Source organism: Stegastes partitus, unplaced genomic scaffold (genome assembly GCF_000690725.1).
Source record: "Stegastes partitus isolate 25-593 unplaced genomic scaffold, Stegastes_partitus-1.0.2 Scaffold1385, whole genome shotgun sequence".
NCBI lineage: Eukaryota > Metazoa > Chordata > Actinopteri > Pomacentridae > Stegastes > Stegastes partitus.
The window spans coordinates 52,337-70,403 of NW_007579116.1; the positions used below are offsets into that span (position 1 = coordinate 52,337).

Below are 18,067 nucleotides of genomic sequence, written 5' to 3' on the forward strand. Positions count from 1 at the left end.
AAATATATTTTTAAAAAAGCAAGAAAATGTTTTAGAGATTTTAATGATGTAGTTTGAACATGACAAAAAATGTCTTCATATTATGTCTGAGTGATTGGTGGTAAAGCGAACAGTTATTTTAGTCACTACAAGTCTTTCTGCATGTCTCCAAAGAGATTTAGTTTCACTCCTCTCTTTTATGATGATCTCCAGCTCTTTAAGGTTAAAGTTTTCTTCTCTGTCAGTCTGGTCTTCAGTTTGCCCACAGATTCTAAAATGGAGTCCGACCCCCGGCTGGGCTGCTCCAAAATGTGGTCATTGTTTCCTGTTAGCCATTTCTTATATTTCAGATCATTGTCTTATTGGAAGGTCCAGTTCTGCCCAAGGACAAGTTTCTCTGCAGACTGATGCTTCATCCACAATCTAAATGTAGTCCTCTGTTCTCAGGATGCAGTTTATTTTGATGAGCAGACTGACCCATCAGCTGAAAAACACCCCAAAGCACTACATTCCCTCCACTATGCTCGATTGTGGGAATCATGTTCTTGAGGTTGAATTATTCTTCTTTCTGCCATCAAATGAAAGCCACACTCCTGAGTTCAAACAACTCCATTTCTGTCTTGTCTTAACACAGACCTGATGATCACAATGTTCTGTGTCAAGATGAGTCTTGATGTGTCTGTCTTGGAAACTGGAGACTTGTACATGTTGGTAACAGAACTACTCAGATTCATCAGGATGATGTTGGTGGTGGTACTAGGATTCTTCTTGGCCAGTCTCATTACCAGTCTAACCAGTGTAGTGGTCACTTTTGGCTTCCTACCATGCTCTTCTACACCAGCACCATTTGAAAGGAAGCTGCATTTCATTAAAAATAGGTGAACATTTCAAAGACATGGCATTTTTGTAAAAAGTTAAAAAACAAAAACAAAAAACCAACAAAACACAACATCCCCAACACAATATTTTGGTATCTTTCACCACCTGTTTGTGTCATTTCCAGCCAGGAAGAAATCTATTGGTGAAATAAAAAAAATCAAAATTAGGCATGGCTATGAATAATTGTGACTTAGCTGAACCTGCAGCAACTTTACTTTACCAATCACGTTTCAATGATTTTTTATTAAATTTTTTGGCAAACTGGCAGTTCAGGTTGAATTTAACTTACCCGCAGGCCTGTAATGTACTGTATGTGTGTCCTTTACCTGCAGCCTGCGGCTATGTTGTTGTTGTTGCTGAGGGGGCGGCACTAAGCTGACTATGTGTTCTGCTGATTGGTGCTTTTCTTGATTGACACACTGACGGACCAATCGCTGACACCGTCACTGCTGGGCTTTCTCTAACGGCACGGTGCTGCAACTTTGTTATTGTGAACTGTGTCAGGGAGGAAGAGCGGCCGTGAAAGGTAAAACTTATTCCCTCTAACTGGTCTTCACATGTCACTTTATTAACTTAGTACATAGCTATGTACACTGACGTGTTCGCAATAGCTAGCTACTTAACACTTTCCAATGCTGTTAGTGACGCTGCCGCTATTAGCAACAAAGCTAAAACAAGCTGGAGGTCCACGACGAATATTTAACTATTACGATTAAATATTTACGAGCTTCGACGTTATACTGACAGTGATGCATCTTTCACCGAATTCTCTGCTAACCTTTTGAAAGATATGAAATGTACACTCTTACATGGTCATAACCACGTAAATTTAGCCGTTATCGTGGCACTGATAGCCATCTCCATCAGGTCTCACAAAGTGGGTTTGAAAGCTGGTCCTCCCAGTGTTTTATGAGGTTTTGGTGATACAACACTAAAGGGATGAGAAACTGATGATGACAATGCTATGTTTTGGCAGGCACCCCATTACTGCGTTATTCGTAGATGTAGCCTGTAGCAATTTCTCGAGAAGTGTTCTTTACTTGTACTCACATTGTATGACTACATATTGACCCAACCTAATTTAATAGATCTAACAAAATAAACATGGTCTGGAAAAGGTTTCTGGTCAGAACATACTTGTACAATATGGAATGTAAAATAATTGCTTCTTCCAAAAGAAACTCATGACACTCAAACTGATTCACAGTGAAGACTGATGCTAAAATAGCAGCCTGACGGCTCAAGGTACATTACAATGATACATACGTGTAAATACACACTTAAACACAATGCTCTGCTCTTTTATATTAATGTTGATCTTAATTTGCTCTGAGGAACATCTGTCTGTCCTGCTCTGCCTTTCATCTGGTGCTGATGATGGGCTACAGCTGCTGGACTGCTTTGGATGCCTGTCCTCAGACCTGTCCCCCTGACCCTGTCTGGTTCACTGGTCTGACCCTCACATGGCTTCTTCCTAACTTTATTCAGGACTTTTGGGGTCTTTTGAACCGCAGGCTGTTTGGTTTAGGTGACAGGTATCGTTTTTTGATTTTTCAAATTTTTATTTTTAAATCTAAAAAGGAGGGACATGTGTCTTGCATTTGGAGCCAAAAATATGTCAACTTATCAGAAAATGTATTTAACATAGTGTAGAAGGCTATAATGAGTTATTATTTTGCACATATTCTTTCTTGGGGTCCAATGGACCCCCAAAGACCTTCTACATACGGCGACATGAAAGTCCTGAATAGGGTTAAGATAACTAACCATGCTGGCTGCTCATCTTTCTGACATTTCTGAGCCCTGCTGCTGCTGGAACAGAGACTAAATGACACCATTCTGTTGTAACTCTAACTTGGGATTGGGAATGCCCTGGCTGCTCCCAAAACATCTCTGTGTAAAGTGTCTTCATTTAATGTTAGCAGATTTTCCATTTTTCAAAAAAAGGAAAAAACAAAACAAAACACACCATAGCAAGATCTCGTGTCATATTATCATTAATTCAGGAACACCTTGATGATTATTTATCAGCTAGTTGGCATAGTTCATCAGCTTCTCTACCAAATAACATCAACTTTTTGTCATCAAAATGTTAAATGATGAACTAAAGATAATGGCTAAATCTACGAGTTAAGACAAAACATATCAGTAACTCGTTGAATTTGACACAAATCGTCTCAGAGCGTCTGTAAGTGCAGAGTGGAAGCGAGAGAAGACGTGCGCTTGTTTTATTTTCCAGCCACTCCTGCCACAAGCACTACCACAATACTCTGTACACCCCGCCGCCATGAAGCTGCGCTTTCAAAGAAACTAGCCAATGACAAGACAGTATTTCACTGGGGTTGGGAGTGGGTGAGAGGGGGCCAATCAGATTCCAGCAGGGGCCATGGCACCTGTGGCCCCTCCCCTCCCTTCGCCTATGCTGGTGAGAGAAAGCAATTTATTGCTTAGAATTAGAATGACACTTTAGAGTTTTATTCTAATTTAGTGAGAACTTAGTGAGAACATTGAAATTAAACCGGTGATACTAACGTAAAGGAAACAGAGCTGGTAGGTGTTGCTAATTTAAAGAAACAAATAAAACCACAACAGGGCTAACATAGTTATAAAACCGAGCTAAAACAAAACGACTAAACTAAACTCCCAGCAACACGTACAACTAACAAAAGTAAGTAACAAACGAGTGCAACATTTACAGAAATAACTAAACGAACAAGTGCCTCAAATCACATATTAACTCAGGGCTAAGAGTAACTGCTTCTGAGTAGCTATTGGAAGCACAAGACATGTAATCCAGTCATGCAGCTGCTACTAACAGAAGTTACATACATTATGTGGAGCACAAGGCATAAAGAGGCAACAAGGCCAGCTGCTCACACCAGATCACAGCTGCCAGGACTATGAGGTTAGTGGTAGATTTATAGCCAGGTGTGGTAATTGCTGCAGTCTGTTGGAGGAGACCGGGTGGTAACCCAATCAGCTAGGTCAGTGGGTGGGAAGAAGAACAAGGCTGGAGTGCAGGTCTGAAGCTCCAGGCCAGTCATCCATGATTGAAGACAGGTGAGGTCTGGAGCAGGTTCTTCAGCCAGCTTTTCCCCCCACAGTCTCCACAAACCATCTCCCCACACAGGCCACAAAGGATCGAGAACGAAGCACAAGGCATCCAGCCCCCTGGGGCTGTAACACTCACATGTAGTATCTTTAGTATCTTTCATGTTAAAAGATTTAACAGAACGTTAGCATCTCCTTATATTACATCAGTGGTTAGCAGCTGTATTCTTGGCCAGCTTCTGAGAACATTTGCTTTTCATAGCTATTATTGCATTAGCTAATTTAGGTTTTGTTATATTTCTAAATTAACCAGAAGGTCACAGAAGACGACAAAGGGATTAATTAGTGGGCCATCATTTTGTTTTCCTCTGCTCAAGATGTCCCGAGAAGAGCTGGTGGTCCAGCGGGCCAGAACGTCCTTTCAGACTGGGAGAACCAAACCTCTGGAATACCGGCTCCATCAGCTTAAGAGCCTGCTGAGCCTCATCTCCGAGAGACGGACAGACATTGCAGAATCCCTGAAGAAGGACCTTGGAAAGGTGGGTTTATTATGTCTAGATTAATAATGTTTTTGTTTGTTTTTTCATGTGTTTTCACACTGGAACAGTCAAACTAAATCACACTGTTGCTTATTTGAAGAATGACCCTTGTGCATCTGTCCCAGTGGACCAACCAGAGTTTCTTCAGTTTAACACTATTCACAATGAACAAGTCCAAAGTATTTTCTAAAATCATTCATTTGCACACTCGGAAAGGAACTGATCAGAACTGGATCAGAAAAGTGATGTGATTTTGCTGCTTAAAAAGCAACACACAGTTACAAATAGTCTTTTGTGGTTGCTTTTCAGCTTTTCCAGGTGCTTTTATTTGTTTCTAAAGTTGTTCATCCAGTTTGCTTGTTTTTCTTTAGAGCAGTAATGCAATCAAATACTGCCATGATGCTCTTAGCCTCTGCATGAGCACAAACCCTGAGAAACAAAAGTGTATATTAAATACATTTCTAGCTCAGTGCAGCAAAATGATAGAAAAAAAGTAGCAGCGCTTTTCTGTAATGAAGTGACTTTGACAAAACCACTAATGCACCTATTCAGCATTGGTTTGAATGCTTACAAAAACAATGCAAATTTTAGGTGTAGTGCTGTATAGAACTAGAGCATACTGCCAGGTGATGTTGTGGCCATAATTTAAATCCTTAAAACAAAAGAAATCTTATCTTTGAACCTATTCTCATGTGCCCTCTGAAATATTTGAGTTGTTCCAATGTTCCTTCAAGAACATTTGGCAAGAATGACACACACAAAAACACTGAAAATTCAATCAAAACTACATGACAGAAGAGTTGAAATTAAAACATCTTAAGTTCAAGGGTGAATGTGTGTTAAACTTAGTAATGCATAATCTTATAATGTGCTGCAAGGTGGCGCAGTCGGTTAGCGCTCTTGTCTTGCAGCAAGAACGTCGCCGGTTCACGTCCCAGTGGGGGCACCGGGATCTTTCTGTGTGGAGTCTGCATGTTGTCCCTGTGCAACATTCTATGTAATGCAAAGTAGTTTAATAATTAGTGATTAAGTCTGTGTTAAATGTTTTATTTTGTATCACAGAGGTTATTTTGTTTTCTGCTAGGTAGAGAAGAGCCCCCTTTTTTCACATGAGAAACTGTAGAGAGAAGGACTGCTCATGAACAAACCGGTCGACAGACAATACGTGTGTGTGTGTATAAATAGATATTTTAATGTTTTTTCTATTGAGAGACACTGTAGACTACTTGGGAAATTTTTATCTCTCCTGCTTGCAAGTAAAATAACGTCTCCTGTACTTCAGTGATAACAAGTATTCAGAGTTTTAGTTCTTTTGCTGTGTTGATTGATACATCCAGTAGTAGTCTTAGAGATTTTCATGACAGCGTACATCGGGGTATCCAATCCTGGTCCTTGAGGGCCATAATCCTGCATGTTTTAGATGTTTCCCTCTTCCAACACACCTGATTCAAATGATCAGTTCATCATCAAGCTCTGCAGAAGCCTGATAATGATCCTGATCATGTGAATCAGGTGTGTTGGAAGAGAGAAACATGTAAAACATGCTGGATTATGGCCCTCAAGGACCAGGATTGGACACGCCTGGCGTACATGATTAGACTCAGGTGAATGGTGGTTAATGTGTTTCTGCTAAACAAATCAATATGTGAGTAAAGTAATGGCTGAATTAGCAACCGGATGAGGGATGAGCACTGGAGTTTGTCCCTGCTTGTGGTTTCAGAGTGAACATGGGACAGAGCTGTTTGAGATAATGAAACTGGAGGGAGAGATCAGGCTGGCAATAGACAAGCTGGCAGAGTGGGCAGCTCCTCGGCCGGTAGAGAAGAACATCCTCACCATAACAGATGAGGTTTACATCCAGCCAGAGCCTCTGGGAGTGGTGCTCATCATCGGGGCCTGGAACTACCCCTGGGCTGTCACCCTCGTGCCACTGGTTGGAGCTATTGCTGCAGGTAAGGAGCTTTTCTGTTGCCAGTACCTCAATAACTGCCTATAGCTTATAGTTTAGCCCCTGAGGGGCATATTACTGCCACTCTGTACTGGCAGTCATTAAATCAGATGAGGTTTATGTGCAGCTAGAGCCTCTTGGACTGATACTTAACATTGGAGACGGGAACTATCCCCTCCATCTCCTGGTGAGAGCTGCTGCTGCTGGGACTATATATATCCATATAAATTTATTTACTAGGATTATTAAAAGGTGCTTAGCCTATAGTGTAGCTACAGAGGCTCCATGTGTAAGCTCTATTGCTATGCTCTAACCCACTCATCTACAGCTCATTTTGCACTGACACACAAAGTCACAAGCCCTTTTCAGACAAAGGATATGCAGCATTGCTGCTTCATCATGATGTTGAAGTTATGGCATTTTGTCATTCAGACAGAGGTCACATTTATGTTAATGTTCCTCACTCACCATTCAGATCCACCACAATGACAAAGCGAGCTACGAGAGAGCTACGTTACATGTGTAGTGTTTCTCATTCACGTGAGTTTGTAAAGCACAGTAAGTACCATAGGCCATAATGCATATTAACACCCTAGTAAACAAAACACTAAATATAAACTAATTGTAGCTTATCAAACTATCCAAATAACTAAAAGTCCTGATTATCTATGATTTCCTGTAGACTGAAAATTCTGTTGATTGCCAACAGTAAAATAAAAATTTCCCAAAAGCTGTAAGAAGCTCAGGATTCAGCCTGAGGACTGTGGTTATGTCGGAAATAATTTAACTGCAGCCGACGAACTGTGACTCTGTGTGTGACAGCTCACCTGTTGGATGTAAAGAAGGTACACAGTGTAACTTCACTAAATGTGAAGCAAAGTGAATTCAAACAGTGTTTGGTATATTTGGCGCATGCTGTATATTTTTGCTCTGTGATGTTTTTGGACCAATATTGTTTCTGAAATGTAGAAAAAAAGTTTCCCCAAATGTGTCAACGGGTAACGAAATAGTATGAAAGTTACACAGAATGTTTCAAAGTCTGATTAAAAAAACTGCAAATGAATTCAGACATGAATCTGACACGCTCAGTTGCCATCAGATTAACAGAAAGGACTGCATGTTTGAGAGCGGCTTTATAGAGATTAAATCCACCCCAAAGGGACGCAACATTTTAATAGAGTATTCCAGCACTTTGGAAACATGCTTATTTACTTTTATGCTGAAAGATGGTTCAGAAGAATTAGTAACTTACCCTAAAAATGAAGCTGAAGCCAGACGTACGTCAGCATATGGAAACAGGTGAAAAAAAACCCCAGTTTGCTTGAATCCATTATGTGGTAACAAAATCTGTTCAGAACCAAATGGTTCAACACATTATTACATGTTTGTGCTTGTACAGATTAAACAATGTGTTAATTAGTGTGGTTTAGAGGCAGGTTGATACTACTAGCTGGGACAGAGCGTGGCTAGTTGTTGTTGACCCCCCTGTTTCTAGTATTTATCTTATGTGAAGCTGACTGGCTGCTGGTTCTAGCTACTTATTAGGCATACAGAAAGGTGTCAATCTTTTCATCTAACGCTTAGTGAAAAGGCCAATATGTGTAGCTTTCAAAATGTTACCCATTCCTTTAGTTTCTGAATGAAGACTCTTTAAGTCCAGAATTCAATGTAGCCACAACACATATACGAATGAAAATCAGTGGTGTGGCTAACTGAAACAGCTAGATTAAATAATGTGAGCTTATGCATTGTCCAATACAAATGTCACTTGAAACTTTTGTTAGATTTTCAGGCCATAAGGAAATAAGCATTGTGGTGCCCTTGAAGGAAGACTTGGCAACAATAAAAAAAAATACAATGCAGCGCAAATGTACAAGTATGTTCTCAAACATTTCACAGGAGTCACTTTGACACATCACAGCAAGAAAAGCACACGTGTGAACACTAAAAACGAGTGATAGTTGGCACACTAGAGTAGATGAGAGTCATTGTTAATTCATCAGTTACACCTGTCCTCGTGTTGTTAAGACAAGTCAAAGTGACCTCTAGAGTACAAGGCAGGGCTATTTTCAGACACAGGCTGAATCAGTGATACATTTTTTTTTTTTTGCCATTGAAACCTTGATTCATTTCGCACCGAATTAAAGAGTTTCATCACTGATTGTTTATTTGGGACTGTTGTTCAATTACTACATGTGACACATTTTGCTTGGATGTTCATCATTTCATCCATGTGGCTGGCACAGATGAATGCTATGTCGCTATTTTTTAAACATCTTTACGGTCATCTGATAAGAATTGCAAATAAAATATGGCCTCGTTTATCATATTGATTTTATTTATTTTTTATAGGTGACTGGGACAAAGTGCGTTTCTAAAGGGGCCAGAAACTAGTCACCATCCATTTGTTACAGTCTTGTTCGTCTATAAGTTTCATAAAGTTAATATTTATTGTAGGACTACAGTATTCTTGGCAACTTATTTGGTCTGGGATTCTACCTTTTATCTGCAAAAGTGTTTTTCTTCTTCATTCTCAAAGTGTTTGACAGCTGTCACCATACTGCCATTGTGTCTCTTTTCTATCTCAGGTAATGCAGCAGTAATAAAGCCGTCTGAGGTGAGCTCTCACTCTGCCAAGATCATGGAGGAATTTCTCCCTCAGTATCTAGACAAGGTGAGCCTCTTGCCCTGTTAGAATACAACATGTTTTTAACGCTTTTGTGCAAATATTGTGAATGTGCAGCGAGTTTTAATGTCTGTTTACATTCTTTGTAGGATATGTACCCAGTGGTGACGGGTGGAGTGTCAGAGACCCAGGAGCTGCTGAAACTGAGATTTGACCACATATTCTACACGGGCAACAGCACAGTAGGCAAGCTAGTGATGGAAGCTGCAGCTCGCCACCTCACCCCAGTGACACTGGAGCTGGGAGGGAAAAGCCCCTGCTACATCGACAAGAACTGTGACATCGCTGTTGCATGTCGGTCAGTTTTCTCTGTAAAATGTAGCACAAAGATGAACTCAATTGAAGCTTTGGAGATCCTCAAATCACAGCACAGATGCTAAACATCAAAGTGTGCTGTTTTCTCTCATTCTTCTAATACAGTCGTATCACATGGGGAAAGTTTGTGAACTGTGGTCAGACGTGCATCGCTCCCGATTACATTCTGTGTGAACCTTCCATCCAGAGCCGAGTATTTGAGGAGCTCAAAAAGAGCATTGAGGTTGGTCTGAAATTAAAAAATGCATTTTGATGTATATACCAGTTATTTTTGAGCAATGTTTGGTTGAGGTTTTTCATGTGTTGTTGTGAATATAACCACTGCTAAGTACTTTTAAAGCATGTACCTATTTTAAAGCAGTAAGGCTCATTCTTATTTCTTCATATTGTCTTTCTGTCTTTATAAGATGATTTTTTTCATTTGGCATCTATATATGCAATGAACAGCATAGCAACTTGTGGAAACATAGGCATTAGCAGGGCAAAGCTTCCATGTCTTTTATTCTGAGATAATCTTCCTTTCATGTGACACATTGCAGGAGTTCTACACAGATAATCCAAAGACCTTTGAGGACTACGGACGCATCATCAACCAGCGGCACTTTAAGAGAGTCATGGGCCTCATGCAGGGGAGCACAGTTGCTCTGGGTGGAGATTCTGATGAATCCCAGTGCTACATAGGTATGTGGTGTGCTTGAGTAAGTGGGCATCAGTGAATGTGAGTCATTTTAGTTGGCATTCTCCCCGCCTTTACTATCTGTACGGTTTTCGTTCCCTGAGAAACAACAACAGCATCCTTCAACGCTGAAGTTTTGCAAAGGATTTGTATCAGTATGATAGCCCTACCAGTTTTTTTTTGTTTTTTGCAGTGGATTATCCTTTTTAATCTACTGCACACTACACATACAAATTTTCCACCACAACATTTCCACCCGTCACTATTTTGAGGGAGCACCAAAGCCACATAATTCACTTAGCCCCGATCAAGACGACTGATTGGTTTAAAGAAATACAATACGTTTTTCTCCCTATAGCAGAATGATCATGTACTGCAGCCAGACCATTATGTACTACTGAATGGGCTGGATAAGAAAGACTCCTTTTTTGGGGATCCAAAGGTCTTCCCCACACCAGAAGGAATATATAGTCCCTCTAGTATACCCTTGGTTTGTCCCACAGTTTCTTTCAGGTTAGACATGGATGGTATCCTGGTCAGATGCCCAAACCACATCAGCTGGCTCATTTCATTTATTCTTGTTTGACTGTATATAAAACTGTTTAAGTGTGTATTGGTGAATTTTCCTTGAATGACCCTCCTGTCTCCTTGTAGCTCCCACTGTACTGAAGGATGTGACCCGTGAATCCAAAGTGATGAAGGAGGAGATCTTCGGCCCACTCCTGCCTGTCATCACAGTGAGTGGTGTGGATGAGGCCATCCAGTTTATTAACGAGAGAGAGAAGCCGCTGGTTGTCTACGTCTTCTCCAGTGACAAGAAGGTATAATCCATCGTCTGCACACGTTTGTCCATTTATTAAAGATGACACTTAGATTCCATTTATCTTCAGATGAATTTTATGTCTGTGCTAGTGATTAATCACTGCTCTGTTTGACCAAATGTCTTTCATTCTCCCTGATTGATAAACAGATGATCAAAAGAGTAATAGCGGAAACATCCAGCGGAGCTCTGCTGGCTAATGACTGTCTGATCCACTATACCATCAGCAGTCTCCCGTTTGGAGGAGTTGGTGAGTGTATGGCTGTCTCACCCAGCAGCGGCTGTGGTATTTATTCTCCTTTTCATTTGCAGCACAAAGGCTGACATGCGTTTTTATGACATCCTACTTCTCTCTCAGGTAACAGTGGTATGGGCAGCTACCTCGGCCGCTACAGCTTTGACCAGCTGAGCCACATGCGTAGCTGCCTGATCAAGCAGCTGAATATGGAGGGATTCAACAGCATGCGTTACCCCCCACACACCACCAAGAAACTTGGCTGGGCCCGATTCTTTCTGTTTAAGAAGTTCAACTTTGGCAGGCTACGCCGCATGGCACTGCTAGCTATGCTGGCTGGCTTAACAGCATTTGTGGTGCAGGTGAGACACTAAACTCTACTAATGCAGGAATAAAAGGTTTTGTTTGGTATCAGTAATGTTCTTGCTGCCTAGGAAACTTCCTTGAAAATTGAGTCTAAGTATTTCTTTCTTCTGTGATTTACTGCAGACTAGTTTCTCCTTCTTGCATGTTCAGCCGACTTGTTGTGTCGCAATAAAAGACTCTTTGGATAACACATTCAGTTAAAACAAAGGAAAGGATTTTATTGAGGCATGCCAGCTGAACAGTGTCTCTCTTTCCTCACTATTTATTACCAAATCACATTTTCTTAATTTGGACCCAATTATCAGCAAATAATCAGCACTTTAATTTCCTTTTAGAAAAGGTACATACAGTACAACACAGCATCATAGTTTGCAAGGTACGTGTGTTTGAAAGTGGTAAATACATTAAAGTAAAAAAGAAAAACAAAATGTGTCATACAAGCGTCCATTAAAGACAGAATTGTCCTTCACACTGTGGGCTGGTAATCAACTGAAAGACAAATGATATAACAATTACTGATTTGTTGACAACTCTAGTGAAAGTGTGTAACAGCTGTTAATGTTGTTGGTAGTAACATTACTGTTACCTGTAAAGGTCACATCATGAGAGAACCTGTATGAAAGGATATGACTGAGGTTATTCATGTCATTGTGGTTCTGAACTTGAAAATATTTAAAACATAATGCAGATTGATTTTTGATTTTGTTCAATTTCCAAGCACAGCAGGGTCACAAATGTGTGATGTCTTGGCATTTCCTTCACCAGACAGAATAACACCAAAAATATACAGCTAAGCCCAAAATGATTCATANTTTTTGCAGTGGATTATCCTTTTTAATCTACTGCACACTACACATACAAATTTTCCACCACAACATTTCCACCCGTCACTATTTTGAGGGAGCACCAAAGCCACATAATTCACTTAGCCCCGATCAAGACGACTGATTGGTTTAAAGAAATACAATACGTTTTTCTCCCTATAGCAGAATGATCATGTGCTGCAGCCAGACCATTATGTACTACTGAATGGGCTGGATAAGAAAGACTCCTTTTTTGGGGATCCAAAGGTCTTCCCCACACCAGAAGGAATATATAGTCCCTCTAGTATACCCTTGGTTTGTCCCACAGTTTCTTTCAGGTTAGACATGGATGGTATCCTGGTCAGATGCCCAAACCACATCAGCTGGCTCATTTCATTTATTCTTGTTTGACTGTATATAAAACTGTTTAAGTGTGTATTGGTGAATTTTCCTTGAATGACCCTCCTGTCTCCTTGTAGCTCCCACTGTACTGAAGGATGTGACCCGTGAATCCAAAGTGATGAAGGAGGAGATCTTCGGCCCACTCCTGCCTGTCATCACAGTGAGTGGTGTGGATGAGGCCATCCAGTTTATTAACGAGAGAGAGAAGCCGCTGGTTGTCTACGTCTTCTCCAGTGACAAGAAGGTATAATCCATCGTCTGCACACGTTTGTCCATTTATTAAAGATGACACTTAGATTCCATTTATCTTCAGATGAATTTTATGTCTGTGCTAGTGATTAATCACTGCTCTGTTTGACCAAATGTCTTTCATTCTCCCTGATTGATAAACAGATGATCAAAAGAGTAATAGCGGAAACATCCAGCGGAGCTCTGCTGGCTAATGACTGTCTGATCCACTATACCATCAGCAGTCTCCCGTTTGGAGGAGTTGGTGAGTGTATGGCTGTCTCACCCAGCAGCGGCTGTGGTATTTATTCTCCTTTTCATTTGCAGCACAAAGGCTGACATGCGTTTTTATGACATCCTACTTCTCTCTCAGGTAACAGTGGTATGGGCAGCTACCTCGGCCGCTACAGCTTTGACCAGCTGAGCCACATGCGTAGCTGCCTGATCAAGCAGCTGAATATGGAGGGATTCAACAGCATGCGTTACCCCCCACACACCACCAAGAAACTTGGCTGGGCCCGATTCTTTCTGTTTAAGAAGTTCAACTTTGGCAGGCTACGCCGCATGGCACTGCTAGCTATGCTGGCTGGCTTAACAGCATTTGTGGTGCAGGTGAGACACTAAACTCTACTAATGCAGGAATAAAAGGTTTTGTTTGGTATCAGTAATGTTCTTGCTGCCTAGGAAACTTCCTTGAAAATTGAGTCTAAGTATTTCTTTCTTCTGTGATTTACTGCAGACTAGTTTCTCCTTCTTGCATGTTCAGCCGACTTGTTGTGTCGCAATAAAAGACTCTTTAGATAACACATTCAGTTAAAACAAAGGAAAGGATTTTATTGAGGCATGCCAGCTGAACAGTGTCTCTCTTTCCTCACTATTTATTACCAAATCACATTTTCTTAATTTGGACCCAATTATCAGCAAATAATCAGCACTTTAATTTCCTTTTAGAAAAGGTACATACAGTACAATACAGCATCATAGTTTGCAAGGTACGTGTGTTTGAAAGTGGTAAATACATTAAAGTAAAAAAGAAAAACAAAATGTGTCATACAAGCGTCCATTAAAGACAGAATTGTCCTTCACACTGTGGGCTGGTAATCAACTGAAAGACAAATGATATAACAATTACTGATTTGTTGACAACTCTAGTGAAAGTGTGTAACAGCTGTTAATGTTGTTGGTAGTAACATTACTGTTACCTGTAAAGGTCACATCATGAGAGAACCTGTATGAAAGGATATGACTGAGGTTATTCATGTCATTGTGGTTCTGAACTTGAAAATATTTAAAACATAATGCAGATTGATTTTTGATTTTGTTCAATTTCCAAGCACAGCAGGGTCACAAATGTGTGATGTCTTGGCATTTCCTTCACCAGACAGAATAACACCAAAAATATACAGCTAAGCCCAAAATGATTCATAACCATGCCAAATTTTGATTTGTAGTGAAGTATTATTCAAACAAAAGGTTTTGTCTCGCTGGAAATGACAAACAAGTGACGAAAGACAGTAAAATGTTATGTGAGGGATCTCCACTGGGATTTTGTTCTGCTCGTCCTTTCTGGTGATCTGTTGGTCTTGGAGGCTGGAAGGCTTCTTCTTCATCAGCCTGGACTTTGGTTTCCCAACAGATTCTTGATGACATTCAGGTCTGCAGTCTGGCTGGGCCGCTCAGAGATGTTGATTTTGTTTCCTGTTAATTATTTCTTGACCACATTCGCTCTGTGTTTCAGATCATTGTCTTGTAGGAAAGTCAAATTCTGCCCAAGGACGGGTTTTTCCTGCAGACTGTCTGATGTTTTCTCCTATTATCTTAATGTTGTCCTCTTTTCTCAGGATGTTGTTTCCTTGGAAAAGACTGACTGACCCACCAGCTAAAAAAAACACCCCAAAGGATGGTGTTCTTGAGGTTGAATGATTCTCCTTTCTGTCATCAAATGAAAGTCACGCCCCTGTGTTCAAACAACTCAATTTTTGTCTTATCTTACCACAGAGCTGGTGACCAAAAGCTACTGTGTCAAGGTGAGTCTTGGTGTGTCTTGAGGTTGAATGCGTTCAGGATTCAACATTCCACATTTTTATTTGTTATTTGTGTGCAAACAGACAGTCTAAGCACATTGGAATTCTTGTGCAGGGCTCTCTTGAAGTCGAGGAAAAACACCTAATGCTTCTCCTTCCATTCGTCAAACGAAAGTCTTGTAGCCACAAGACCAGGTGAGCTTTAGTGTTCCTGTCTTGGAGTCCTTCTTGGTCAACTTCCAAGGAGATCAGCCTTGTTCAGTGTCTGCTGAAGTGTTTGAGGTGTCGATGCTTGAATTGCTCAGATTCATCAGGATGGGTTTGATGGTGATTCTTGGATTCTTCTTGGCCTCTACCATTCTTGCAGTACGGGAGTCGCTCTTTGCTTTCCACCACAACCTCTAAGATTTTCCCCCAGTGTGGAAGTGTTTGCCCTTTTTGATGATGCATTGTGGCCACTGGACCTTGAAAACACCGGAACATGGCGTTACCACTTTTCCCCAATCTGTGAGAAGCCACAATTCACATCTGGAGGTTCCCACTAAGGTCATCGGTTTTAGCCATGACTTGCAAGTGACTATTAAGCGACTGGAGAACAACTGCTGTTCTCTGTTTATAGTGTATTAGAACACTCTAGATTAGCAGGAATTACCAGGACCATTTGAATGGACAAGAGTCTGCATTTTCTCAACTATTTTAAGCATTATGAATGATTTTGGACATCCATCCATTATCTATACACCTCGTTATCCTTTGTAGGGCTGCAGGGGGGCTGGAGTCTATCCCAGCTGACTTAAGGTGAAGGCAGGGGACACCTGTCCATCACAGGGCTACACTTAGAAACAGAAAACCAAGCACACTCACATTCACACCTACAGACAATTTAGACTCACCAATTAACAGCAACATGTTCTTGGACAGCACTGTTGCCTCGCAGCAAGAAGGTTGCCGGTTCGCGTCCCGGTGGGGGCACTGGAATCTTTCTGTGTGGAGTTTGCATGTTCTCCCCGTGCAGCGTGGGTTCTCTCCGGGTTCTCCGGCTTCCTCCCACAAGGTTCAAAAACATGTTGCGGTTAAATGGTGATTCTAAATTGTCTGTAGGTGTGAATGTGAGTGTGCTTGGTTGTCTGTCTCTAAGTGTAGCCCTGTGATAGACTGGTGACCTGTCCAGGGTGTCCCCTGCCTTCACCCTGAGTCAGCTGGGATAGACTCCAGCCCCCCGCGACCCTAGTGAGGATTAAGCGGTGTATAGATGATGGATGGATGGATGTTCTAATGTGCTAACTTCACACAGAAAGATTTAAACCAGGGATCTCCTAGCTGTGAAGTGACAGTGTTAACCACTGACCCACCCTGCTGCCCAATTAGGACATGGCATTTTTAATTTAAAAAAATAATACAAAAAGAAATAGTCCAAATGTATAAACATCTCTCACATGATGTCCAGCTATCTTTTGTTACTTCTTTGTCATTTCCAGCAGGAACAAAGCTACTGGTCTAAGTCACTATAAATCCCAGACTGACATGTTTCTATGTGAACAACTTGTGGCTCTATCAGTGGCTATAGAAGCACATTACAATGAAAGCCACTGTTTCTTTAAAAAAAAAAAGAAAAAAAAAAAGGCAAATTCTGCCTGGAATGTGCAAAAATATGCAACATCTAAATATTATTAGATTGCCTACTAGTTTATTTATTTTTTAAAACCTTTTTAAAGACTGACTAACATTACTACAGCAATGTCTTACATAAAATAACATCCATGTAACTGCCCCCAAGGTGGTACTTTGTGGTGATTAAAACCCTTACATAAATTAACTAGATTATTCTTTTCAAGAAGTACAATAAAAGTATTTTAATTTGGTAACTTTTTCCTTTAACAGCAGAGATAAATGCCTTATGTAGGGCTTAACAAAGTCAGTGACAGCAATTAAAGTGTGCAGGATCTGCATATATCTATACGGCCTCTGAATAAAACTCATGTCCTGTCTTAGACCTTAATGCCACTTGTTTCCCAGCAACTATTACATGCCAATAATTATGCTTCCTACAGGAGACAATGTTGTTGTTCTGTTTGCGCTTATTGTTTATGACACACGTGTTTATCCATTGTTTCATCCTCAGTCTAATCTGAACTCTAGCAAGTATTCATCAGTGTAAGTGTGACTGATGCCACCATGTTCACCTTAATTGCAATGTTTAGTAGGACATATGCAGCAATTGAAGAAGACGATGCATGTTTTTTAACCAGTTGGTTATTTATGTGGTGGCTGTTTACCACTTTGTTAATAATAACAAATACATTTTCCCAAGATAATCAGATCAGCAGTCCTCCCACCCACATACCCTCGTCCTACAGGCCTGTACCCTCATACAACAATGGCTTTGTCTCCTGCAGACAATGTGTGGTGTTGTCCAGGAAATCTAACCACATAATGCCCCCTCATCTACCCTCCCTTTAATTACCCAGCATGCTTCACTCCCCACGACTAAATGGCCTCTTTTGTCACAGCCAACCCCACCACCTTTGTTGACATCCACACTTGTGCTCCTGTGAGCAGTTGAACTATCTGCCTGTTTCAAACCGTTTCGGTGTGTCATGTTGCTTGCAGAGGTTCCTGCGGCGAGGCTGAGCAGCAGAGCTCTGAAGTTTGACCCTGAGCCGGTGCCGGCGATCCAGCCGCATGGACTGATGCCCGATTGTGAAATGTAGCACTCCTGACATAACCGGTCCAAATCATTTCACCTTCACACAGACACGTTTCACTGATTTGTCTTTTTAATGGAATTTCTGTTACACCTTAAGCTACTTTTGATGTTTTAAATATTTTCACTTTAGTTTTCTAGAATTATGTGTCAAATTATAATTAAACGTATACATTTAAGATTTTACTTTAATATTCTGAAATTACAGAACTGGGATGCAGTGATTCATTGCAGACTAAAAAAATCAACACAAACTACTGCTACTACTGAGAATATTCTGTCTGAATGTCACGGTGCCACTTGGATTTCATGGTACTCTGCTGTCTGAAATTAAACACTAAAGATATTTTAAACTAATTGCTTTGCAGATTTTTGAGATTCTATTATTTTAGGTGCATATTAGATTCAAGGT

At 40.7% G+C, this 18,067-nt stretch overlaps 1 protein-coding gene across 1 annotated transcript; it reads left to right on the forward strand.

Moving 5' to 3' along the window:
- Positions 1-1,300: 1,300 nt before the first annotated feature.
- Positions 1,301-18,012, forward strand: LOC103370202 (fatty aldehyde dehydrogenase-like). The gene is made up of 11 exons (XM_008299169.1): positions 1,301-1,384; positions 4,287-4,448; positions 6,169-6,400; positions 8,985-9,070; positions 9,172-9,380; positions 9,503-9,620; positions 9,937-10,078; positions 10,728-10,894; positions 11,044-11,143; positions 11,252-11,490; positions 17,562-18,012. The coding sequence occupies exons 2-11, from the start codon at positions 4,287-4,289 to the stop codon at positions 17,580-17,582; spliced, it is 1,476 nt and encodes a 491-aa protein (XP_008297391.1). The 5' UTR covers positions 1,301-1,384; the 3' UTR covers positions 17,583-18,012.
- Positions 18,013-18,067: the final 55 nt, after the last annotated feature.

Coding starts and splice junctions, on each gene's coding strand:
- LOC103370202 (XM_008299169.1), top strand. CDS start 4,287: ATGTCCCGAGAAGAGCTGGTGGTCCAGCGGGCCAGAACGTCCTTTCAG. Junction 6,401..8,984: donor GGTTGGAGCTATTGCTGCAG/GTAAGGAGCTTT, acceptor TTTCTATCTCAG/GTAATGCAGCAGTAATAAAG. Junction 10,895..11,043: donor TCTTCTCCAGTGACAAGAAG/GTATAATCCATC, acceptor ATTGATAAACAG/ATGATCAAAAGAGTAATAGC.